The following is a 26754-nucleotide window of genomic DNA, read 5'->3' as shown; positions in this document are numbered from 1 at the left end:
AAATCAGTTTTGACTTTTTATTATCTTCTTTAAGATCGTTTAGTTGATGTGTAACAATCTGTGTTCAGGGTTCCCCCACAGGTAGAAATGTTACTGCACACACTTCCTCAGTTTCACCAGGAAAGCTGAAAAAAGGCAAAAATTACACATTTAATATTTTTAATGATATCATCATACAGTAACTGATACTGGGACTAGATGTGTGGTAAGATCTGACCTGTGTGGCTCATTTGTTCAGGGTGAGGTCGAGCAATGTAAGGGATACTCCCAAAAGGTGGGTTGGGGTCTTCCTCTGTGGTGAGGTATTCTGAAATGACAATCAAACTCGAGTGGAAATACTCAAGGGGACTGTGTGAGACTCTGCCATGTTACTTTTAATCACCTTTGTCACTCTCCTCCGATGCCTCGCCGTCCTGACTGAGGTTTTCATCCAGGATTTGGGCTTTCTTGTTGCAGTATCGTCCATCCTTCTGAAGGGCTGGAGCCACCAACCATTCCCGGAGTGGAAGCTCTATGACGCGTTCACACAGCAAAGGGAGTGTTGAACATCGAACTCCTTCCAGCAGGTCGATGACTTGAGTTATACTGTGGTATATAGACAGAGTTAACAGAGCAAAAAAGATAAATGAAGCCAAGGTGACGTGCCAATATCTGCAAATCTTAGGCTAGTTCCAAAAGCAAACTAAAAAATCATTACTGACTTGCGTTAAAATGCAGGACACAAAGAGCACCTTGCAACAGCCTGGTACAAAAAAAGCTTTAGGTTTCTATGGATAGGTTCACCTTTCATAAAAAGGTCTGCAGTAGGTAAAGTTTTTACAACTCATTCTGGTGCTACACTGTTAGAGCTTAAACTTGCTTTAGTTGATGGGTGTGTCAACACAGGAAACTGTCTGCAAAGTCTCTCCATCACTAATTAGTCACTAAATTGGTCCCTGATTATTATTTTAGTGTTGATGCCTTTTGGAGCATTGTTACCCACCAGCGTAAAAGCATGATGGGGTGTTGTCACTCTGAAAAGCCGGCTGGTGGCTTTTCCAAGTTTGTGAATGTGATAACTTGAGAATGAGGTGACAAAGGATTTTGAAATTGATTCCATAGATGAATCTGCTGATAGTCTCAGGTGAGTTTTACTCTCTGGCTTTGACCTCAAGGTCAGAGGTCAAAATGTCTGAAAATCATAGGATTTTCAAATGAGTAATATAGGTGCATTTACTAAGAGACTGAGGGGTAGCATTGGCAGCCGCAAGTATTTTTAAGACTTATGCTGCTGTGTAGCAGAGTCCATTTATGAAGTTTGTGCTTTATGTTCTAGCGAAACTCATGTTCGACATTAATGATGGCTTTGGCGTGTGACACATACTGAAGCTTACATCCATGAAGAAACATTTTATTAATGTGATTTATTTTTTTTAATTTCTGAAAGGTTTTTTTTCTCATGGCACAGAAGCTGTAGTGTATTTGGTCTCCAATAAATTAGCTAATGTGTGCTGGAAATACTAGCAGGTTAGCTTTGGTACCTTCAGACAGATCAAGGCTGGCTGTTTTCTCCTGTCTCTCTATTCTTTGCGCCAAGCTAACATTCTCCTGGTTCTGACTTGATATGAAACATACCGATATAACAATGGTAGTGTTGTCCTCATCTAATTTCAGCCAAGAGAAAAGTGTTTCTCTTTAGAAAGCAAATAGCTGTTTCCAACGGGCCCTACTTGTGCTAAGGACAGTTTCACAGCTAAACTATAGAAATCTGGATCTCCAACAAATTTTCCTTCTTTTGCAAGTTTTCCACTTCTCTAGAAGATTTAAGCAGTTGTTGGGTAATATTGCATAGTGACGAAAACAAATGTGTAAATCTGCTGGGGTGAGAGGAATAAACTACATTTAGTTTATAAGTAGAAAATGAAATGGTAGAGCTTCATACTTAGCAAGGTAGACAGCACACACAGCTCCAGGGTGTAGATGTGGAATCACAGTGGGTAAAACCAGGTGTGGGTTGATCAGATCAAGAGCAACCTGCAGTAGAAATTATCCACTTGATAATCAGATCTACTTCTAACCAATGATGTGTTCAGGTGGTGCTGTACTGATAGAAGGACAAAAAAATGTTACAAATGAGGAACATTTCAACCCGACACTGACCGCATGAAATCCCTGACCAGCAAGGAGCGAAGAGGCTGTGCAGAGGTCAGCCTGGTGAAACTGGACGTTATCGGGCCACTCCTCCCCTCGTCGCAGACTCCATGATGTCCTCCAGCGGTTGTAGTTAAGCACAGCTCTCCTGTGATGATCCTCCCTGACTTCTACGCTCAGCACGCTGCCCTTAGAGCCGACTGGGGAAAACAAAAACATAATCAGGCTCCACAACAAGCAGTTACACTTTGTCTAGATGACTTTTTCCCTGAGGAAATGTGACATCAACCACTTTCCTTCACATCACAGATTTGACTTTTATTGGTTTTCATGAAGATTAATGAGGACAGTCAGCACTTGAGAAGTTGAGTCGTTCCCTGGACAGCAGTTCAAATGGAAATTTGATCCACGCTGTTACCCTTTATCTTCGCCTTATTATAAAATCAGTTCCCATTAAACTGTTCATTTAATATGTGCTTTGTGTTCATTTAATGTGTCAGTCTGCTGTAAATCTTCTATTATTTTTTACCTTCTTGAAGCACAAGGCCTGTACTCATATCCCATTGTGTTTGCTTCTATTTTCTATTCTTTTATTTTTAAAAGGTATTTTGGGTTTTTGAGCAGAAATGTACAGTTTATATCCTCTTGTGATTAGTGTAATGAATGGGCTCAGTTTGCTTTAATTTGAGATGTAGCCAAATTATTTATATATGAGTTCAAACCTGCTTTTGACAGGAATAGAGACATGGCTCCCGATCCAGATCCTGACTCCAGGACACAGTCTCCCTCTGTGACATCCATCATCATTAACATAGAAGCTGCATCCTGAGGAAAGAAAAACACGCAATAGATTATCTGTCGGAAAACTGTGAAGCTGAAATGCAACTGTGTGCATATATCATTCATTTACTGCTCTCTACCTTAGGGTAGGCAATTGCAGGTCCCCTCTTCATACATAGCACATAATCCTCCAAACTAGCTCGTCTTATAAAGATGGGGACCCCCCGGTGAGTCTTCAGAAACCGCCCTGCTGGCTGCCCTGCAATGTCATTGTGCAGTATGACCCCCCAGCTGCTCTCCAGACGGGCCCCTGTCTGCAGCTGGAACATCTTCCTGAATTCCACGCGCTTCTTTCTGCGATACTCAGCAACAAGTAGCTCTCCACAGGTAAGCAACCTTTCCCCGGGCAGAGCCGCCCACACCTGCTTTTCCCGGTGATGAACTGAGCCGGTGTCCGACTCCTCTGCTCCAACAGGTGGACTGTGAGCCTCATGTTCGGACTTTTTAACGATATCCTCATCCCCAACTTCTACCTGCGTGCCATTTGGGACTGATCCTTGGATGTCTGCCCCCTTATCGGACTCCTGCTCTCTCAGTTGCATCACCTCAGGGCTCAAGGCGTCCTGGGGCAGCAGGCCACTGATCCTCTCCAGTGGGGACAGAGGTCTCCTCTTCCTGGATGTCACCTTGGTACTCAGGCGTGAATAGTCGGACATGCCCTCCTTATTATCGTTACGCTTCACAGCAGCACCTGAAAAAGTTCTTGTGTCTCTGACACTTTCAGTGAGATTCACAAGTAAATCCCTGTGCCGGCTGTGTCCCTGACTGGATGCCCAAATTGTCAGCGTTCTGTGCGTAAACACAAGTCTGTGGAGCGCGACTTTCAAAGCCATTAGGACATTCAAAAAAGACACAAAGTCGAAGCTGTGGTGTCGATCCCATCCAGTGAAGAAAGCAGAAAAAACCTAGAATGACACAAACACAGCGTGTAGACCTGCGGTATAAAAGCCAAAGCAAAGAAACATTAAAGGCTGCTGAAATGGAACTTAAGCTGTAAAAGCTTTCAATCAGTTTACCTCCGTTTCTCGCTAACCCGGCTGTTTACAGGCTCAAGGAGGACACCATGCTGGACACTCACATGTGTACAACGTCACAATTAGGCGACTGCTGTAATGATTAAAATCTACCGGCAGAGGGCGATGTTGTAACTTATATACCTCATTCAAAATATGATTTAAAAATGTAAAATAAAAAGTAATTTTGTATCAACATGCCTAATTTAATATTCCAGACTTTTCGAGGAATAGACTTTTTATTACGGTGTGACTTTGAACTCTTCAGATTATCTTTCAAACCGTTTTCATCCACGGTTTTCGCTCTACTTTACAAGCATAATTAATTTCACACTAAATTTCCCAATAAAAATGTTTTCAGCAACAGGAGATTTATTTAAATGGAGAATGAGAATCATTTTAATGAATAGAAAAGTTGAATTTACGTTAAAAAATTTTGTTTTATTTGGAAACAAAATTAATTCACAAATGTAGGTTTGTCAATGAAGTGTATAGTATGGAAATTTGTTTCTGCCACGAGGGTATGCCATCCATAACTTGATATTTGGAGTTGGGAATCTCAAAATTTCAAGTTTATAAGTCACATCACACATGTGCGTGATCAGCACTACTTGAATAGTTATTTAAAGCTCACTAATTATTCTCTTAAAAACTAATTAAAAACTGATTTTTAGTTTAGCTCTGACCCTTTTTACTATTTTATTGCTTTGTACAAGTTGAGTCTGTTTTGGGGGGGGGGGTTATCTTTGAATTTACTTATTATATATCAACCTGTGTTACTGGTTGGTGTGAAATAATCTGCCATTTGTTGATAATTTTTGAATACACACTTTACAACTACACACGGCTAAAGCACTTCTGGATGGATGCAAACTGCATTTCATTGCCCTGTACCTGTGCATGTGCAATGACAATAAAGTTGAATTCTATTCTGATTCTATTCTATTTATATTTTGGCTTGATGTTCAGCACAATAAAAGGAGGAAAAATGGCCAAACAATGAAACATAAAATAAGTGTTTAATAAAAAAAGAACACTTGATTTTAGTATTTTAGTACTCATAAGAAAAAATGAAAAGACTTAAGTTAATAAGTCAATGTTTTAAGTTAGTAATAACCTAAAACATTAGCATCATTGGACAGCCTGTTCTACAGCTGAGAATATAAAACTGAGTGCTTGAGTGCTGTAAGTTGTAGAATTTGCAAATTTGGAACAACTTTTAAGGTGAAAATAACTTCAAACAGTAACATGACTAAAAGGAATATTTCTGTCTTCTTGATATTTAATTTCATATGAAATTAATATTTTGAACATTTGTGTTGAGTTTGTGTTATTTACAGCAAAAAAAGCTGTATCATTATTATTATTTATGAACTTTCTTACATATATAAACCTGAATGTGGACATGCACACTGGATGAGTTCATCTGTTGGTGATGCATTCAAGAGCCTTGGAAGAAGTTTACAGTGTGGGGATATGAGGATCCTATAGGATGATGCAGAGATAAGTACCCTACAAATTGTGTTATTTATAGGTAGTTGTAAAATAAATTGGAACACCCGAGTTACGACCTATTTTGTCAGTACAAGTAAATGCATTGACCGATTGTAAAGGCTGATATTTACAACTAAGGATATGCTTGCTTTGGAGGGAAACATGAACACAGCATAAATCAACCTGCTTGTTGTCTGGAAGGAATAGGATTTCTGTATTTACACTGCCCTGCAGATATGTGGTGGCTAAAAAAAAGGAAAGAGCTATTATTTAAAATCATACATTTAATTCACTTTTATTCGATTTACCATTGATAAAAAAAAAGGAAGAGAGATGTTCTTTTTTTAATTATAAACTGAAACAAAATACTTATTCCACTTTTTTTTTATTGTTGTTGTTTTGAATGTCTAGCAAGCTGCATTAATAATACAGCACAATGCTACAGTGGTTTGCCTCACAGCAACAAGGTCCTGGGTTCAAATCCAGGCTCGGGCTTTTCTGTGTGGAGTGTGTGGGTTCTCAGCCGATGAGAAGTTTTTTTTTTTTTTTTTTTTTCAGGCTAATTGCTGCACTGTAAGAAATCATAAAGTGTGAACAGTTAGTTATTGACGACTAGGAGGCAGTAACGCAACCTGAAATGTTGCCTGCTGCCGGGAAAACCCAAAGAAGAGCGTAATCCGAAGCGAGTGGGAGGTGCTGGGACCAAGTGCGCATGTGCTCAGATGGCCACACGTGGGTTGTGTACACCACGGCGCACGCACGCAAGCAGACGCAAGTAGCGCTTTAGAAATGGCGGCCGACGGTGGCAGTTCTTCGCTGCAGCTACCCTGCGTTTTTTCACCTAAATCACGACAGTTCTTAGCGCTGTGTGCCCAGGATGGCAGACTTCGCATTTGGAACACAGATAGTAAAACACTTCACCAGGAATACGTGCCTTCAGCTCATCTGAGTGCCACCTGTACGTGCATAGCCTGGGGACCATGCCGGACAGTCAAGGTACGTGAGGCTGTTGTTAGCGTCAGCAGCTAGCGAGGCCCGAATAAAGCTGCATTTGACAACGTGGTATAAAGGAGCAGTTGTTAAATCAAGAGAAGTGTTACTTTTCAAAGACTGAAGTTTTTACTCAGCACAGAAGGCCCTGACGTTTGCTGTTTGAAATGCTTTACGGAGCTGACAGACGTGGTTAGCGGCGGCGCCACGTTAGCAGCTCGCTAGTTTTCCACAGCTGCGAAGAGCGCACATGTTAGTCCCACATGGTGGTCCAAGCAAATAACGAAGGTGTCTTAATTTCGTTTATCATGGCGAAGTTCGTCTAAAAAAAACTCTGAAAGGGGCGACTTTAACTAAAAGAGATGTTTTTCGTTGTCTTTAAATGGTTATTATTGTGAATTAACTAGTTATTGAAGTTAGCATCAGCTCAGCGGAGCTTCAGCGGCGTGTGCCACCATGACACTTCTAGAAGCAGGGTCCGCTAGCTGTACCTCAGTTTATCGAGGGGTAGTTTGTTAAAAGTTGTTACGAGGCCAAAGTAAACATAAATTGGGCGCTGAAATCGAAGTACAGCAGTTTAAAAAACACGGATGATAACTGATACTAGAAAGCTAGTTTTCTGTTCTCGGATTCAGTTTTGTGATCCTTTCAAATATCATTAAGACGAAAAATCGTTTGCAGTTTTTCTTTTAGCAGTCACTGTGCTACCGTAGAATTGGTTTAATATGTGGAGCCAGAGTACTAGGCACTAATGCCGCCGTATTCAGTGATGCACTGGTCCTGTTTTCAGTCCCCATACAGATTCCTGGCTTTGATTATATATTAGTATTGACTTGATACTCAGGACCTGAAAAAAATGCTATTAATCCTAATTGCTTTACATTATGTATAATATCATCACTTTAAATGTGCTTTTTGTCAGGAGGGGCCTCAGAGGAAGAAGAGGAAATCGGAGGCGGTGCAGGTGGAGGAGAAGGCAGACCTGTTGGCGATGGGCACAGCAGCTGGAACTGTGCTCATCTATAGTACAGCAAAGGGAGCATTGCATTGCACCCTGGTGAGTTTGGGAACTTATATGCTTTGCAAAGAATTGCTTCTTTGCGACCTTCTGCATGATGAAATATTTTATGTTTTTTTGTTTCTTTGTATTTTTGTCTTTTGTCAGAGTTACATTTTTTTTTTTTTAGCATTAGCATTACATTCACTTTTTTCAAATATAATAGGAATAGTTGTTTACAGTTGCTAACTGTGCAATTATGTGTGCCAGGATGGAGCCCACAGTGGAGGAGTGAACTGTGTCCAGTGGCACCCTGAAGAAAGCTTATTATACAGTGGTTCAGATGACACAAACATTGTAGAGTGGGACTTGCAGACTGGCAAGACCAGAAGGTCAGTGACTACTTTCTCTTTGGGATAGTTTTTTTAAACCAAGAATAAATGACCAAACACTGATCAAAACATTTCCTGTAATGATAACTGGTTAAAAAGGGGACATATATTAAATCTGTTGTAGTTTGTTAGCCTGAAAATTACTTCTGATGTTTGCTATTTAGGCTCTTTATTTGTTCATGCTGCAACACAGTTTTTTCAGCTATAATACAATTGGTTGCCATCGTTTTATAAAAACCAGTTTTACATTGTTTGATCGATATCCCTTTAAAAAAACACAATGTTATCTAGTAATGAATTTGTCAGAATTTGTATTTGTGCAGCCAGAACTGTTAGAAAAGAACAGTTCAACAAGGTGGTGGATGGTGTCATGCTCACTGTCACAGGCTTCTTTAACACATTTGGACTTGAAGTGCTTCCTACGTTTAAACAAGACAATACTTAGCATAAAAATAAATCTGTGAACACTTGAATGTTAAGAGAAGTTCCAAATACATCTATGTGACATAGCAAGTTTGTCACATTCTGGGATGTCACATTCTGGGTATTAATCATGTCCTTCTTAAACTGTTTACATTTTTGACACTATAAACTATCCTTCACATAGAGCGTATGTTGTAATATTACCTCTTAAAATTGCACTGTTTCAGAAGGGACATTGTTTTCTTGTTTTTACACCTGTAGAAACAACACTGGTGGTGTGAAAAGTAAGAATGTGGTTCCAGGTTAAGCAGGCCAGTCTTTCACAGACTCACCAAGGCCTAAAATACACCAGTATCATTGAACGTTATACCATCAGACATTTACTATCACTATATTTCATCGTGAAAGCCTCTTGTCTGGTGACGGATATATTAGCTACACAGGCACAGTCAGCAGCAACAATCATGAGCACTAATGTCACCATGAATCTTCACTTGATGCTCAGTAAAGCCCATTTGAGGTGCACAAAGTGGGTTGGAGAGTGTTTGTTTTTTGCTGTTATTAGGAGAGAGCACCAGTAAATAGTATGCTGTTGGCCATAAACCTTTAGGTTCATCACTTCAGTAGGAGAAAGAATAATGCAGTGATAGAAAACACAAAGGTGTTTCTCACACATCACAAGTTATTATCTTCTTTTTGTTGGTGCAGTTAGTGGAGCATAGTCCCTTCATTTTCGTTTAACTGCTTGCATCAACCAAACGAGTTCTACTTTGGTCATTGTGTGGCCAGCTGTGTGAAGTTTGTCAAAGTGGTGAAAGTGCCATTCAGGTCCAGCTTTCCACATCGATCTTTGCTAACCTTAAAAAGACTTCAATTTGATTCAGACTTAAATGCTTTTTCACCCTGTGCTCACTAGAGCAGTTTGTGGTTTAAGGGATAAGAAAAAAGTGTTGTTGTTTTTTTTTTCTTGCTGTTTTTAAAATGATGAATGGTTTGCTGAAATTTAAAGCTGATCACCAAGAAAGAGGAGAGAAAAGTGCTGTAATGTGGTTTCTATGACATCAAGAAAAAAACCTGAAAGAAACTTAAACTTAGGAGATGTAGTCAGCTGCCTCTCCAATGAGTCTTTCACCCTGCAGATGAGCTCGAGCTTCACTGCCTTGGACTGCAGTTGGCCTTGTTCTTCTCTTCAGCTTCAGCGAGCTTCACTTACTCTCACATGACAGTACTCTGCCTCATGCAGGTTCTGGTTAGTGGCCCTGCTCACAGTGGCTCTCCAGAGTGGATTGAGAACTAGAAGATGTAGTCCTAAATACAGGACTTGAAATATGTATGACTGCAGGACAAGATTCTCTCTGGAGAAGCAGCTGAATGAGGACAGCTACAAAACAAAAAGTCTAAGAAATGGAGGGGGAGTGCCAAAATGAGCCACTAGATATGTATGGGTAGATGTTAATATATCATGCCAGCCCGCCCCGTTTAAATTGTTTTATGGGAAAAGCTAGTAGTGAAGCTAAAATTGTCATCGTCTCTCTAACAGTAAGTGGAAGGCAGACCGCGCAGCGGTGACCAGTTTGTGTGTGAGCCCTGATGGTAAACTGCTGCTGTCAGCTGGACACATAATCAAGATGTGGGACTTGGACACCAAGGAAGTTTACAGGGTGAGCTAAATTCCAGATTCTTTTTTTTTATTATTATTAGGCATAAGTCACCTAATAAACTTGGTTTTAATGCAGATATGTTAGTCACACTCCAGAAGAGTCAGTATTGTACTATAGTGTTATAATAGTACTTTATTTAGACCTGAACTCAGCTGCTTTTTGTTTTTGTTTTTTCCTTGCAGAAATTCACAGGCCACTCCACGGCTGTGACGACCCTGCGCTTTGCCACCACACGACCTCCTGACAGCAATGGCCTCTACTTTCTGTCAGGTGCTGCCCATGATCGACTGCTCAGTGTATGGTAAGTGCAGAGTTGATTTTTAGTACGTTTGATGTGTTGTAATTAAGTGCATGTATTAAAATGCACTGCAATCAGATTTGCATGACTTAATTCAAAGCTATCTTACTGAAGGCAAGTGCGAGAAGATGGAAAGGACAAGAACTCGGTGGTGTCTTTCACACTGACGGATGAGCCGCAGCACATTGACCTCGTTACATCCAACAGCAAGGAAGAGGTAATGCATTACTTCTCCTGTATGTTAAATTATTTGCCATCTGTCTTTAACAGGGTAAAAGATAATAACTTGAAACAGAGTCGTAGACTAATAATGATATTTTGATATTGTTCTTCTCAATTAGAAAGTGAGAAAATGTTCATACATTTATTTTAGCAAACGCTTAGAACGATGATTCAGAGCATTTGCTAAAATGTGTCTTCTGTACTGAGATTATGTTAGAACTTTAGTTCTTAAATATTTCTTCATGATAGTTCTCGTGTGTGAACATTTTGTGCTTTTTTTTTTTTTGTGTGTTATACAGGCGGTGAGGCTGGCAGTGGTGTGTAAGGATGGGCAGTTGCACCTCTTTGAGCACTTTTTAAATGGGTAGGTTTCTAAAACACTAGTTTTATACTAGACAATGTACGGCAGTGCAAGGTAATGGGATGAAATATTTAGGCAATAAGCATTCATCTTCTGCTCAAGAGCTTAAAGGCTGTGTTGCACTTTTCATTGTTTATAACATTGTTTATTACATCCAAGTGGCTTCCTACAATCTTTGATCTTATACAAATGCAAAGTGGACAGGTTAAAAAAAAATAAAAATCCTGACAGCATTTATCAAACCATAGACTGCAGTAGAGCCATGGGTAGGCAGGGAAGTATGGACTGACTGCAGCCTAATAAGACCAACATTTGCACGAGCATTAACACTAGCACTGAGATTATAAAGCTAATAAAAGTGAGACAGCCAGAAACAAAATGATCCAAAATGATGCAGAGAAAGCAGGAGAGAACAGGGTGAAACGGAAGGGCAGCACGAAAAATAAATAAATAAATAAATGTGTGTTTTGACATGAGCAGGTAGCAGAGTGTCCTTGGCTGAGAGCAATAAAGAGAAGAATGAGTTGCACTGCACAAATAGTGCAAACTGGAGAGCTGCCAAGCAAAATTTAAGCATAAGAACATTAAACTCTACTCTTTAGAAATGTGTGTTTTAAATATGTTTCAGATCAGAAATTCTTAACTGATACAATACATACATTTGTTCAGTTTTTCCTTCCGGGCATCACGGAAGAGCTAAAACGAGCACAACAATGAATGGATTTACTGTAATCTCAACATTGAGTGACCAAGTAACCCTCCAAAAGCCGGTTGCTTTCTTGCAGCTTGTTGTTGTTCAAGTCATTGATTGTGATGTTTGAGAGAAGACTGGCTCACAGAGGACTTTGTGTAACTTCTGTTGCTAATTGTTCAATTACACCCGTCAGCATCAATCTCCACCATGCAGTTTTTCAAGGTCCCTCAAAAGGACCACTTCTAAAAGAGATCCTACAACAAGCAAGCCAGACTGCCTAAATGGCCCTTTCAATAGAAAACAGACTGTTGTTCCACTTTATCTAGCTTAATAGTGTGCATGCCTCTCTCTGTGTACTCTTCTAATAAATGGTAAAGACATTAATTTTTCTAGTTTAATATACTTTGTTTTAATCACATTATTTCTTTTAAAATCAGAAAAGATAAGTGATGTCGTTACAATCTGAGACTTTGTGGCACCAGTGCCATCCTTTTGAAAAATTAGTCTAGAGCCCTGAAAATTGGTGCATTTGTAGCTGAGGAGCCCCTTTTCCATTAGTACTTTCTAGCCAAGGTTTTCAGGGTTTTCCATTAGGTCATAATACCTGTACCAGGTACTAAAATAGTACCTGCTCCGCCGGGGTTCCAAGTGACCTGAGCAGGTTCTAAAATGTGATGTCGCCAGCATGCCACCGATTGGTTGATCATTGGCACCCCTCGATGAGTCGTGAGAGTTCACAAAAAATCAAATTGCAGTACTACAAAATTTAAAATGTGGATTTCAGTTTGTATATATTAAATACCACCAAGTACATGTTCAGCAATTTTGTATGCTGTCTGTGCTAATGGTTGGTTTGTCCCCTCAGCCCCTGTAAGAAGCCCTTGTCACCATCGTGTACGGTGCAGATGTCAGACACAAAGGAGTCCCCGATGCCGATCCCACTGCTAGCAGCGGTGCTTGGAGCGGATACTCGAACTGTGATGCTGGCATACGGCAGCCACCTACAGCCAGTAATGGAGAAAGTGGTGAGTCTCCTGAAGGAAACCGAAATACACGATGTTATATAATAAGTAACCTGGACAGTCATGTGTTTTCTTTTTGTGTTTTTTGTTGTTGTTTGTTTTGTTTGTTTGTTTTAATAGCCAATATGACAGTTCTTTCCTCTTATACAGGAAAAATTTCATGTAATTTACAGTCTTTATTTAATCTGGGAAAATTTAATGAAGTAAGTTGATGTCCTGGTATATCATCTTGTACAGTATAATTAATAAAAGCTACTTTTGGCTGCTAGCTTATTCACAAGGGGTCATATTTGGTTTGGCAGATTGCTTTTTTTTATTTTTTTTTTTCTTCTTTTTTTATTTTTAATAAATCTACACTGGATGCCCTTCCTGACACAGTCCCAAAGAGATTTGTGTCTCCTCTCAGGATCAAATTGGGGATCTCTTATTTATTAGGCAAATGCGTAAACCACTGTACAGAAACTGGCAAAACATCTGTTGAAGTGGAATTCATGCTCACATTAACACCCCTTTCAGTCATGCGTGGGCTACCAGTAACCTGATACGAGCTGCATGTTTTAATGAGCACCCTGATCACTTGAACAAAAGTCATGGTAGCATTCTTATTGGGCCCCATTAAACTATATTAACATATTACTTTAAAGACTGCATCAGTATGAATACATTTACTAGAATTAACAGATACACACATGTCAGTACCTGCCTAGTGTCTCTGCAACAAAGTTTCTTTAACACTAAAAATGGTGCTTGTTTTGGATAGTGCCATTAAGATCAATAACCTCTACAAATACCATTATATTTTGACAGCTCTGTTTCTAATTTGCACTGTGATGCATTTCATTAATTCCCAGTTTGGTCCTTCACTTTCATAAAGTGTATGTGAGGGACATGGGCAGGTCAAGCTTGGTGTCTATACCTAATAAAGCTGTAGTATCAAGATTGGCCAAATTCTGATTGGTCAGACAATCACCAGGATTACTTTCAGAAGAAGAAAAGCATGGCATCATTAGCCTTACAGGGTTGGTCAATAATCCTTTGGCAGCATAAGAACGGAGCACCTGTGGAAACAGCTTTGGACTTTGACCATCAACAGGAGACTGCTAAGGCTGATTTGGTTCATTTTAACATTTACTACACATTTGTCCAACGATGAGGAGGTTAAATGTCTCACAGAGTAGTGTCTGAAAAATAACCTTATGATGAATAGCCCTAAGACTAAATATGTCATTGTGCACTTAAGATCTGCAAAGACCACAAAATCCACACTTTCCATAAATGGTGAAGAGGTGAAAATCGTGTTATCAAATATTTGGGTGTTTACATCCAACTGTTCTCTCTGAGGAAGCTGCATCAGGCTGTGCACTCACCGGGTGAATTTCTTGAGGAGCACAGTAGAGAGCTTTTTATTGCCATGATTTTATAGTTGTTTTTCTTATTACCATTTTTTGTGTCTTTTAAAACTACTTTTATTCTTTGCCGTTGGTTGATTCTCTCCAAACAGAATTTCATTGCGTCTTTCTACTCTGACATATAGAGAACGTTCTTAAGTAGTGAGCTCAAATTACAAACGCCGTCATATTCAAAGAGGACATCTGTGTGGCTGCATTTTATTAAAAAGGCCGGCCAAACAGCTGGAGTAAACTTTGCAAATAGGCAGCAAGGCACATCTCGTCCGGCTCTAGGATCTAATGGTAGTATTAGTTATGGGAACATTAAGCTGGATGATTAGTGTTCTCTCATTTAAAATAAAAAATGATTTATTGATGGGAATTGTTTATTTTTGTTCATGACATGAAGTTATTCATTAATATTTCATGTGCTGCTATCACCAGTTGATGTAATTATAGGCTGGTGCACACTTGCCAGCTTGTCTCTGGTTATCATTTCATTCTAAAATGTGATGTTCAAATGATTTAATGCAATCCAAGTAATTGCCTTTTATGTTTGTTTATAAGTCCTTTAGGCTGATAAGGCTGCCGGTAGCATGTACTTCATACACTGGCACATTTTGTTAATTAAGAGATAACATATAAATGACAGACCACTGTCTGTTTAACAGATTACTGCATATCTCATGTCTGAAAAAAGGACTTGGAGGTGATGAGTGCCTGACAGTGTACAGCTGATAAATAATACAGCGTTGTTTTTGTCCGTAATATTCATCAGGATTGGTCACACTTACCTGTCAGCCTTCTTTCCTCTCATCTGTGCAGGAGATCAACACAGCAGAGAGACATGTGTGTTTGACCCGGGATGTTCAGACCACTTTGTCCCTTTCCATGGAAACCACAGTCTCCAAGGTAACAATCAAGTCTTCATTTTCTTCACTATGTCAAGAAGACTGGTCTGGACAGGTTATTTGCCAGTCCATGTGCACTCTAGATAAACTCCCAACAGTTCGAGTCACAGAAGAGGAGGGTAAAAAAAAAATTATGAAATTGCTTCTTCCAGGTGAAAACTCCAATTGTGAATGCCAAGAGCAAAGTGCTGGTCCCAGGACTTCCTGGTCACCAAGCCCCACTTAAAGGAACCTCACAGGGATCAGAGAAGAGGAAAAAAGACACAGACACCAAAGAGGTAGGCTCAGACTCTGGATGGGTGCATCTATCGGTCTCTCTGATTCGGACAGCTTTTTGGCTTCGGCCCCAAAACGACTAAATGAGCATAAATGTTTCCACCACATTGTTGGCTCAGTGATTAGTCACACACCAATCAGTCAGGAGAGGCTCTTAACAGGTGATTTATTATGAGAAGGACATGGTTACACTGAAAGCGCATACATCCTCATCTAACCCACTCAAAAACCTGTTTAATGATAATGCATCTGATCATTTGTCATTCTGCAGTTGAGGGTTTCTGTTTTTTTCTTAAACGGCTGCTTCCCCATTCGACATTGTTCATTCATTCGAAAGGTTCAGAAACCTGAAACTCTCTCAAAGGTTAATCACACTTAATAAAATTTATGCATATGTGGTATTTTAAGTGTTATAGATGTTTCTGTTTTTGATGTAGTTTTGGTACTAAACTCTGTTTTGAAGTTTGCAAACCCCCTGGCTAAAAGATAACTCTGCTCCTCTGCAGATGTCAATAGCAGAGCGACTTGGTGAAATTGATCTGTCTACAATCTCTGAGAAAGGAGCATCTAAAGGGACGGCTTCGTTACAGACAGACAATTTTGCAGTACTGCTGGTGCAGGGCCTGGAGAGCAATGATGCTAGCATCCTGAACGTAAGTTCTCTTTACACAGTCTGAGCGAAGGCTTAAAACTTTGAGGTTGAAAACAATCTCAGTTGATTCCAGTGATAAAATTCAATATCAACCCCCAAAACATCTTTCAGAAAAAAATCTTTGAAACCAACTGTGAAAGTGTTGACTTTGATCAACTTTCCACAGTAATGCGAGGTGAAAATAAATGGAGCCAGTTCTTCTGGCATGTCTTGGGTTTTACATTAACTTGTTCTGTGCAAACTTCTTTTCCCCCTTTGCTCCTAAAGAAAGTTTTCCAGACTCGCAAAGATATGGTAATAAAGAAGACGGTGGCTCGGTTACCCCTCTCTGCAGTTCTACCCTTAGTGGAAGAAGTAAGTGTCCCCTTTATGGTCAAAAAGCAACAACTTGTGTTCCTGTGAAGGGATGGGATGGTCATGATTTTTCAGCTTTTATCAACTTTTTAACACTCATATCAGCACCTGGTAGTACATATCGGGCTCCACAATCAAAATACAAAAACTAGACAAATGTTGAACAACCTATGTGGCATATTAGAAGTATTTACCATTCCTTTTTTTTTTTTTTTTTTTTTTTACTCTCCCGTTTGTGCCGTAGCATCTAAGAGCTAAGAGTCTTGAGCTTCCCATTTCTACTACAAAACTACATTAACCTGTGTGCATATTTTGTCCTGTTGTCAGGATTTGTAAGTGAACTCATGTTAACTGGAGTTTTTAATAAACCCCGTATCTCCTCTGCAGCTCACGAAGAGGCTCCAAGGGCACCCGTTTACGTAAGTGAAAGCTTGACGGATCAGCTAGGCATTTAATTAGCTTGAGTTCAGTGTTTGTCCACATCAGACATTAGTCACTGATGCAGTTATTTGTACCGCTGCTTTTTATTCTGCGCGCCTCTGGCATATGGCATCATAGCGAGTGCTGCAAGAATGAGGCCAAAACTAAGAAGTGAGCTAACATTTTGGAACTGTGTTGGACTCATTAAGTGTTTCATTAGATGATCAACACAAGCTTAAGACATTTTTGCTTTTGTGCTACAATACACAAAATGCACAAGTAAATTCCTCCCACGTGAATTTTAAAGTTAAGACATAATAAATTAAAGGTGTTTGCTATCAAACAGCTAAATGAAACTATGGAAAGCTGTTGGGAGGCTTACATGGAGGGTGAAGTTTTTTGATTATAGCGTAACATTGGCATTTTACATTTATGCTTTTAAAAAAATGTTTGTAGATTATCCTGCTGAAAAAAATATTCAAGTGTCATAAACCTTAATTTCCCACAGAGCTTGTGGAAAAGGTGCTAACTAACTGAAAGGTGTACAAAAATCACTGTCCCTGCCTCACTCTGAATATGAAGCAGGTCTGGTCCCTTTGCTTGACAGCATATACATTTGTTCTTTCTTACAGGGCAGCCTTAATGGTACGGTGGCTCAAGGCTGTACTTATGCACCACACATCATACCTAGCATCGGTGAGTTCACTCTGCCTGCACTCGCTTTAATATCTGCACTGTCATTTGTGTAGTGACACACGCCAACAGCGCTTATTGATGCATAAGGCCAGAAAGCAGCCATTCATATTTAATGAATGCATATTGGGATGTAGATTCGTGGTCTCTGACCATCAGTGTGGCTCTGACTAAAAATATCCTCACAAGCAGGAGGTGCTTTGATTGACATTCAGCTTTCTAACCTGCTGTTCATACCACTCTAAACAAGAGGAAAACTAGCTTTTTGTTGACCCTTCTGCTTCCACAAAACAGCTGGAATGTCATTATAATTTTAAATGTAAGCTGAACCCTGGCTTGCTTCATGTAAATATCACCTGAAAGGAATGGTTAGCAGAGTAGACAAAGCTTTGGCAGAAGCCACTTTGGGTGCTTTCTTGTTGTCTGCTGAAATGTTTTTACCTTCAGCTGATCCATCTGTGTATCCAACAGCTGCCAGACCTTGTTACCCAGCTGGGAGTCCTTTATCACATGATTGAGAGCAGAGTGAAGATGTTCCACAAGCTAACAAAGCTGCATGGGAAGCTTTATCTCCTAATGACACAGGTAAGTGCCAACATATGCAGTGCTGTGCACAGTATCATTAGCTTTAAGTATTTTCAAATGACTGGATTTTGAGTGTTAGAGGGGTGAATTGTGTGTCAGGGACGACTTAGATGGCTTCCCTCATGAAGCTGCTGTGTCTAGCAGCACCCTTAAAATGCAAAATGTCCTCCCCGCTCACTCTTGTTTGACGTTTAACTGTGAAATACATCAAATCCAGGATCCGGTGTGAGATAGAGGCATGGTTTGCATTTGAGGACAAATAAAGGATGAATATATTGAATTGTGTCAAAACAATAAAAGCCTAATGCTTTACTGTTTAGATTTATTTAGAGAGGGAAAGTTTGAATGGAGTGTTTTTTTTCCTTTCTCTTTCCTGTAAATATGCTCCTGTAGGCAATGTCAGTTTTACATTATGTTCTTCCAGTAATGTGTATATAATGAAGATCCATTTTACTAGTAAATATTACAGCTTACTCCTTGAGGGAAAGACTTCTTTAAATAGGCTGTGTATAAATAACAAATGTGCTGATGTATGCAGAATGATTGTGTTGTGTTTCAACCTATTATTGAGTAGCTGCACAACATTTGTTTAAAATCACCTCCAGAAGTCTGTGTGTAGATTTGTAAAGAAGCTTTAAACATTGGAAACATGTAACTGTAGTAACAAAAACCACATGATAAAATGGAGACTAGGCTGTCCAAAACATAGGGTCTTTCCTTATATATACATTAGGAATGTGAGGCATGATTCAAATCAGTGTTTGAGGACTACAGTCTGACTTCACAGGAGCTTTCTTCATCACACAAAGAACGCATGTCATTGTCTTCTCCCCACTTCTGCTCGTACACACCTGGGAGCTGTGAAAAAAGTTTGCATGTTGTTTCTAAACATTTGATGACTGCTTTGAGAGCTCCAGGTGATCGGTTTTGTAAAACTGAACTCTGCTTTGTATTGTTCAGCGTTTGATCTAGAAAGATCCTCTATTTATCCCTCAAGGGAAATTATTTTGCCACAGCAACCTTAAATGCAAACCACAAATCCCGCAACTTAAATTACCCAAACAAGATAAGAAGCAGACAAATTAGACAGTGGTGTAACTACACTGTAACAAACAGATGTCACACTGTGCATGTACAATTTTATGCAGATATGAAAAAATTGCATCCTTTAAGGGTATATTTCACAGTGTAGTAAATAATCAGACAACTGAAAGGTAGTATAAGAATAGGTTGTATATAGTTGAGATAAATATATTTGTAGCAGTGTGACATTTCTCTCAGACACAGCCAATCAAGCAGTCTGATCTTGGATACACCAGAACAGTTTATGCTATTTGTATCCATAGTAGCTCCTGAAAGTATATAATGAGCACTCCGGCAATGTACACTTTTAGTAATAAGATGACGTCTGCTCATTATGGAGGTTTCTTTATGAGCCAAAATGGAAGAGTATAAGTCCCAATGTGGCAAAAACATGTACACACGCTGATTTGAGTTTAGTTTGTAGGTTTCGGGTGCTGGATGTGTTTGGTTCTTTTATTTTTGTTTTCTTAGCAAAACCAATAAAATCAGTACACCCCCCCCCCCCCCCATTTGTCTACTTGTAATTACAGACTGTGCACAATTTGTAATTACAACTGTGCACACAACTGCGCTGTATCTAAAACTGTTTTCCCTTTCACCACTAGATGGCGACAAGTGACAGCAGCAAAATGGTTTCAGATGTTGACCACACAGCTAAGCTGGTGTATGAAGATGGTAAGTGTTTGTTCTTCTGTTTAGTTTCACTAACCTCCCCAATCCCACCTTTCTCCTCTCAAACTTACCTCTCTTGTGGCATCAGTTCCTTCAGATTTCATGCAGATCATTGTTACCTGCGAATAATGCAGTCCCTCGAGCAGAGGGTGTGGTAGCTGACTGTATTAGAATAATCATCTTTTTTTCAGCCTGTACTCTATCTCTTGTACATTTTCAATGGGTGATTGACTGGATTGACTTCTTGAAGGTGCTGGAGTGCAACAGGTCACATCGATGCCCTGCTTAAGTCTCCGCACTGCTACACTATTGTCTTCTCATTATTTTGACTGGCATTCATTATCTTGTCATTTCACCTCAACTCATCTGGGACTCTGGCTGAAGACTGCGCTGAATCGGTTAAGATTTATGAAAACAGCGTTGGCCATCATGCAGCCACTCTTGGCAATGCATTGCACGGAAACATGACTCCTGTTGCCTGGCAACCTGACCGGCAGCGTTCAGATCCTCCCCTTTGAGCGAACAACAAGGCCCCGCTCTGTTCACTCTCATTTCTCATTACCGTACTGTATAAAACGCTTTATTGAGCCACATAGAAAATTGGCTTTCATGAAATAATTAACCTGCGCCTTGAGTTCCAATATCCTCGTCAGTGGTCCAGGATGTGAAGGTTCATTGAACAAATTAAAAAAAAAAAAGTTCATAAAAGAAGCTGATGAACAGGAAGCAGAACTTTGTTCTTAGTGTCAGGAATGACGCTGTGCTCTGAGCTTATTATGGGTCCAACTTGGGAATCTGACAGGAAGCTTTAAACTGCCAGACTAGTTAGTCAGGAACAGGAACGATTAAGCCATCTCTCTGCTTCCTAATTGTGTTAATTGTTGTTTGTATGAGTAACATTAATTATACATTGATTAGTCCCGGGCACGATGCAGATAACACTGCCAGTTAGAAAATTGTATTTGTCATTTTGTTACATAAATGCTGCATTTTCACAAGTGGCAAAACTCTTAAAAAAAACTTTTTATCCCTGGCTCCAAACACACACTCACAGAATGGCTAAGAACATCGTAAGGATGATCGTGCACTTCAATTTGTGTCCACTTTTCTTTACATGGTTCGTAAAATGGAGCTTTCTTTAATGTCAGCCAGCGTCATTACCGAAGAACTGACCAGCTTCCTCTCACTACTTGGCCTTTTAGACTGTACATAAAAGATGGATGAAGCTAAGAAAAATGCTGCAGTACTGAATTGCCTTAACCCTTTGTTCTGGGCAGCTGGGGACAGTGGCTCTTGAACTTTATCTTACTTAATCTGACCTCAGTGATATCTTTTCTGATCAGTTTATGGTCCGAGTTGCTCATTTCAGTTCATGAAACAGAATGCTTATCTTTTAAAATATGGTAATTGAGTCAAATAGGAGGATATAGTAGGGTATGCTGCCCAATAGGGATGTTCCTGGCTAATTTCTTCGTTGGGGGAAAAAAAAAATGAGGGAGGAAAAAAAAAGGACGAACCGACTAGTCTAACACAAAGAAACACACAGATATCAAGCTACATTTGAGAACCCTTTGATGGACGGCTAGACAAAGGTATTTGAAACCGTTAATCAAATTCTTCAATAATGCAGACTTTGCTGCCAAACTCTGCAGCATCTCGCATTGTGAATTGCAGGAGAGTGTCAGATGCTGTGTCTTGCGCTGTTGAACACTTACATACTCTAGAAGCATTTAATGGCTTGTTTTATAAAATCCTAACTATAACTTGATGTAACCATGTTGACATTGTGCTGTTATAATTTTTACTTACCGAGGCTTTAAAAAGCATCGATTTTTGTTTTTTAAAATGAAGCAGTAACCCTCTTTATGATGTCGTCCTCCCAGTGTCCCATATATTCACGGTGATTACTCCTGCCTGGTTTTACTGTTGGACAGCATGTAAGCATATTTACAGTTATGACATATAGCAGCAGAGTGTTTAGCGAGGTCTGTAACCGAGTCTGGCTGGTCAGTGTGCAGGCAGCAGACAGTGACTGGCTGTTATAATGGGACAGATAGAACCATCAAATCATAATGACATCCAACACTCCTGCATCATAAAGTTCATATTGTTGTCACAACTAAATGGCCCTGCTGTAGTGTTGAAATGCAAATACCTTCGTTCACTCTGTATGAAATGTAAAGAACTGAAGGATGAAACACTTCCTTCCTTCTTTCCTTCCTTCCTTTCTTTCTTTATTACCTTTGTGGAAGGTTTGCGTTTGTGTGGAATAAAAACTTGTTTGGCTTTGTCAGCTGATTGATTTGTTTTTCTTTGCCTGCGCTTTCCAGAGTCATCTGACGAAGACGAGGCCTCTGGTGATGAAGGTCTTCCCGATGAAGACTCTGATGTAAGTTAGACTAGAAATTTACATTCTAAATGAACTGCTTTTCAGCTCTTCCTCGTGCTATTTTTGCACATTAAGGCAGTGTAAATTTGATGAGACAAAGCAAACAAATATCAGCCAGTGCCATCTATGACTTTGTAGAAGCTTTGCAGATATTAGGCAACACTGGTGCTGGGAAGAAAAACAAGTAGATTAGTACCCCTCATGCTGTCAGGGTGTCCATTTCGGCGTTAAGCTAAAGTCTTATATTTGTGTGTCCTTCTCAGCACTGGGAGGAGGATGAGGCTGTGGAGGAGGCGATGACGGAAGACAACCAGGAGGAATCAGAAGACGAGGATCCCGACAGCAGAACAGAATCCAAAGCAAACGGCGAGGAGGATATGGAGCATGAAAACGAGAGTGAAGAAGAATGAGAACACACACCAATCAAACATAAAACGGACCTGAAAGAGTTATATATACTTTCATTTTATTTTCATGCATTTGATTTTATTATTGGAATAGAATGCAATTTTGCAGAATCAAGGGACACATTGAAACGAGGCCTGATGGCCCCCTGCCTCGCTGCAGCTCGGTTCAGCCGTGGGTTTGGAAATGTCGAGCTTGTTGTCTCTAAAAACTGAAAATTCCTCGACTGATTTTGTCCGTCTGCACTCCGACTTTACACCCCGATGTGTTTGCATTGACTGCCAGGCTAATTTGGTTGTGTTTAGTTTGCCTACGTTCTTGAATCTGCATTCCAAATTTGATGTCATAATGTTAAGATGGTGTAAGTATGTATGTTCAGTTTTCATTTACAGCACTGTGTGATCAGTTTATTTTAACTCAACTCTGTAGGCTATTTGAAACACCTGCAGAAATGCAAACACAGAGCAGGAGTGTAGTTTGGATTTATCCTCCCCATCCTGGGGTCTGTGTTTGTGCAGAATACCAGAGGTGGGATTGCCAGGCAGGACCATACATCATGTCCCCCGCAATGTAAATCTGTATGTACAGTGAAGTGTTTGTATGAGCTCTTCCCTCTACAGCCACCCCCAGAAAACCTTGGGATTAAATGAACTCCTGTAAAGTCTCTTAAATGCTGTTTATTTTTTCTTTTTCGGTTTTTATTTTTTTACCGCCTTCAGATTTGTTTCAGATTTGCAGCCTTCTCGTTTTTAAATGTGTTCTTTTTGTGTTTAATATCAGGGCATGTCTTTATGTCCACTGCCTACCACCCATAGTCACAGGGGCAACAGAGGGCAAGAAATTGTGAACTTTGCTTCAGTAGGTGAATAAATGGGTTTTCAAAGTGGCTTGTGGTTTCCAGGGTCATGGACATATTTTACAAATGTAGGCAGCTTCAGAGTTGAGATGGGTATCTTTTATAGACACTCATTAAGAAAAGATTGATGTAGCCTCTATTTCTGTAAAATGAAGCAAATATGGAAGTGCCTTAAGCTTGCATTTTTTTTATTTATTTTTTTTCTAATGGCCAGGCTAGAGGGGGGGCAGCAGCTCTGGTTGCAGAAATTTGTCTGATTCTATAAAAGTCTAAGAGAAAACGGTCCTACAGCTCACTTGATTTATGACCTGAGTAAAAATTTTCTGATGGGTTTACGGTCTCAGTCGCTAGTTTCAAGTCTTATTGAATACAACATAATTTATTTTTGCCTTTTAAGGCATTTGTTTGACATTTATTTGAAAGCGGGAAGAAAGTGAGGGAATGACGAGCAGCAAATGGCCCAGGGCGCGCAAACCAGGGCAGCTACAGAAAAGACTTAAACCATCAGTACATGCTTACTCGACCAGTTTAAAGAAGAATTCACAAGTATGTGTTAGGCCAGGGTTATACAGTTGTTTTTTTGTTTGTTTGTTTTTTATAGGACTAGAAAGTAAATGAAGAGCTACACACTGAATGAATAGAAACATGACACACAGACTGCCGAAACAAGGCAAAGCAATTCATTTTGATAGCCAAAAGAGTGCTTCAAAAGAAAAGAAAAGGCCTGGATCATGAATCAACTTAGATCGGTTTACTTGAGTGAGAGTAAGTATCACAAGCTGTGATACCATCACTCCACAAACCTACATCATTAAAGCTGTGATACATAATAGATTTTAATTCCCACTGGAAAATTCCTGTGCCCTTAATTTAAAATCTCAACCACAACTAATTACCTAGTAACCCCTCCCCCTTCTCTGTTTCCCTACTGGTATTCTGATTAGGTCACTACAGGGAGTGCAGAATTATTAGGCAAATGAGTATTTTGTCCACATCATCTTCATGCATGTTGTCTTACTCCAAGCTGTACAGGCTCGAAAGCCTACTACCAATTAAGCATATTAGGTGATGTGCATCTCTGTAATGAGAAGGGGTGTGGTCTAATGACATCAACACCCTATATCAGGTGTGCATAATTATTAGGCAACTTCCTTTCCTTTGGCAAAATGGGTCAAAAGAAGGACTTGACAGGCTCAGAAAAGTCAAAAATAGTGAGATATCTTGCAGAGGGATGCAGCAGTCTTAAAATTGCAAAGCTTCTGAAGCGTGATCATCGAACAATCAAGCGTTTCATTCAAAATAGTCAACAGGGTCGCAAGAAGCGTGTGGAAAAACCAAGGCGCAAAATAACTGCCCATGAACTGAGAAAAGTCAAGCGTGCAGCTGCCAAGATGCCACTTGCCACCAGTTTGGCCATATTTCAGAGCTGCAACATCACTGGAGTGCCCAAAAGCACAAGGTGTGCAATACTCAGAGACATGGCCAAGGTAAGAAAGGCTGAAAGACGACCACCACTGAACAAGACACACAAGCTGAAACGTCAAGACTGGGCCAAGAAATATCTCAAGACTGATTTTTCTAAGGTTTTATGGACCGATGAAATGAGAGTGAGTCTTGATGGGCCAGATGGATGGGCCCGTGGCTGGATTGGTAAAGGGCAGAGAGCTCCAGTCCGACTCAGGCGCCAGCAAGGTGGAGGTGGAGTACTGGTTTGGGCTGGTATCATCAAAGATGAGCTTGTGGGGCCTTTTCGGGTTGAGGATGGAGTCAAGCTCAACTCCCAGTCCTACTGCCAGTTTCTGGAAGACACCTTCTTCAAGCAGTGGTACAGGAAGAAGTCTGCATCCTTCAAGAAAAACACGATTTTCATGCAGGACAATGCTCCATCACACGCGTCCAAGTACTCCACAGCGTGGCTGGCAAGAAAGGGTATAAAAGAAGAAAAACTAATGACATGGCCTCCTTGTTCACCTGATCTGAACCCCATTGAGAACCTGTGGTCCATCATCAAATGTGAGATTTACAAGGAGGGAAAACAGTACACCTCTCTGAACAGTGTCTGGGAGGCTGTGGTTGCTGCTGCACGCAATGTTGATGGTGAACAGATCAAAACACTGACAGGATCCATGGATGGCAGGCTTTTGAGTGTCCTTGCAAAGAAAGGTGGCTATATTGGTCGCTGATTTGTTTTTGTTTGGTTTTTGAATGTCAGAAATGTATATTTGTGAATGTGGAGATGTTATATTGGTTTCACTGGTAAAAATAAATAATTGAAATGGGTATATATTTGTTTTTGTTAAGTTGCCTAATAATTATGCACAGTAATAGTCACCTGCACACACAGATATCCCCTAAAATAGCTCAAACTAAAAACAAACTAAAACTACTTCCAAAAACATTCAGCTTTGATATTAATGTGTTTTTTGGGTTCATTGAGAACATGGTTGTTGTTCAATAATAAAATTATTCCTCAAAAATACAACTTTCCTAATAATTCTGCACTCCCTGTATTGTAGAAATCCCCAAAGGCTCTTACCCTGCCGTGCAACAGAGTTCAACTACACCACTGGCCTACAGCGGGTGACGGTGTTTCTTCTGTTGTGGAGAGATCTACTGTGAACTGGAGGGCGACTCCAGAACCTGCAGCAGTTGGAGAACTGTTTCATATGTAGCTCACAGATGCTGCAGAACAAGGTCCGACAATGCAAACCACAATTATAGACAGCAGGGTTCAAGCTTTTCCACGTAATGAGAAACTTACTGGAGAAAGTTGATACGCCTTTATTTATGGTCACAGAGTATAAATGATTTGGCCATGCAACAGACTGGTGGGCTGTCCAGGGTGTACCCTGCCTCCTGCCCCGTGGTAGCTGGGATAGGCTCCAGCCCCCACTACTGCTCTTGTGTGTTTTATCTGTACTGGCAGGGCTGTGGGGGTTTTCTTTAAGATCTTTTCCGGATAGAAATTTTTGTGGTGCTAAAGGTACATGCGGATGACTGACATTGAATATGACACCTGAAACAAATGCAAAACATCACATTTGCAGGTGCATGATGCAATTTACTATACATCTGAAAATCTAAAGATTTGGGATTTATAAAAAAAAATAAAAATTAATAGTTGTATGTGTGACGATGCTAATTTGTGTTGAGCTTGCTCCACCCATTACAGAGGAGATAGAATGCATATATACATACACTATGATCATTATAGTAAGATGCTGTGGTTACCTTGTGAACAGACACTACTGTGTGTTTAGTGTTCTTAGCACCTCAGTCACATCTAACTGTGACCTATGAGGTCTGCTTTCAAAGCAACAGGATGGCTATAATACTGAGCTTGGGGCCACAAAACAAGACTTCACAAACCAATGACATCACACTGGCTACATCCTCTTTATGTCCAGTCCTCAGCTCCGTGTGGTTCGCTGTTGGAGTAAGTGATGTTGACAAACATCCTATCCTGTTTAAAATGTCAAAATTGATGTATTTATACTTTTATAAATATTTTTAAAAATTCATGATCTGGTATA

At 40.0% G+C, this 26754-nt stretch overlaps 2 protein-coding genes across 4 annotated transcripts; one reads left to right on the top strand and one right to left on the bottom strand.

Moving 5' to 3' along the window:
• Positions 1-3: 3 nt before the first annotated feature.
• Positions 4-14770, bottom strand: trmt61b (tRNA methyltransferase 61B). Of its 3 annotated transcripts, none has more exons than XM_031757285.2 (8): positions 14720-14770; positions 3051-3875; positions 2853-2955; positions 2140-2330; positions 1922-2013; positions 383-585; positions 218-307; positions 4-125 (listed from the first exon to the last, which is right to left on the bottom strand). In XM_031757285.2, the coding sequence occupies exons 2-8, from the start codon at positions 3801-3803 to the stop codon at positions 91-93; spliced, it is 1467 nt and encodes a 488-aa protein (XP_031613145.1). In that variant the 5' UTR covers positions 3804-3875; positions 14720-14770; the 3' UTR covers positions 4-90. The 3 variants fall into 3 exon arrangements, with proteins under 3 accessions (XP_031613145.1, XP_031613143.1, XP_031613144.1); XM_031757283.2 differs by lacking the exon at positions 14720-14770 and adding an exon at positions 3987-4085 and having other exon boundaries at positions 3051-3904; XM_031757284.2 differs by lacking the exon at positions 14720-14770 and adding an exon at positions 3987-4084.
• On the top strand, positions 6267-23252 carry wdr43 (WD repeat domain 43). The gene is made up of 18 exons (XM_031757280.2): positions 6267-6473; positions 7390-7524; positions 7735-7856; positions 9820-9940; positions 10123-10241; positions 10353-10455; positions 10760-10824; positions 12381-12540; positions 14751-14837; positions 14989-15114; positions 15619-15765; positions 16032-16118; positions 16506-16537; positions 17171-17234; positions 17703-17816; positions 19505-19574; positions 21902-21960; positions 22224-23252. Exons 1-18 carry the CDS (start codon positions 6267-6269, stop codon positions 22368-22370), a joined length of 1965 nt encoding a protein of 654 aa, XP_031613140.1. The 3' UTR covers positions 22371-23252.
• The last annotated feature ends 3502 nt before the right edge of the window (positions 23253-26754 follow it).

Source organism: Oreochromis aureus, linkage group 19 (assembly GCF_013358895.1).
Source record: "Oreochromis aureus strain Israel breed Guangdong linkage group 19, ZZ_aureus, whole genome shotgun sequence".
Lineage (NCBI taxonomy): Eukaryota > Metazoa > Chordata > Actinopteri > Cichliformes > Cichlidae > Oreochromis > Oreochromis aureus.
This window is presented reverse-complemented; position numbering and strand designations above follow the sequence as displayed.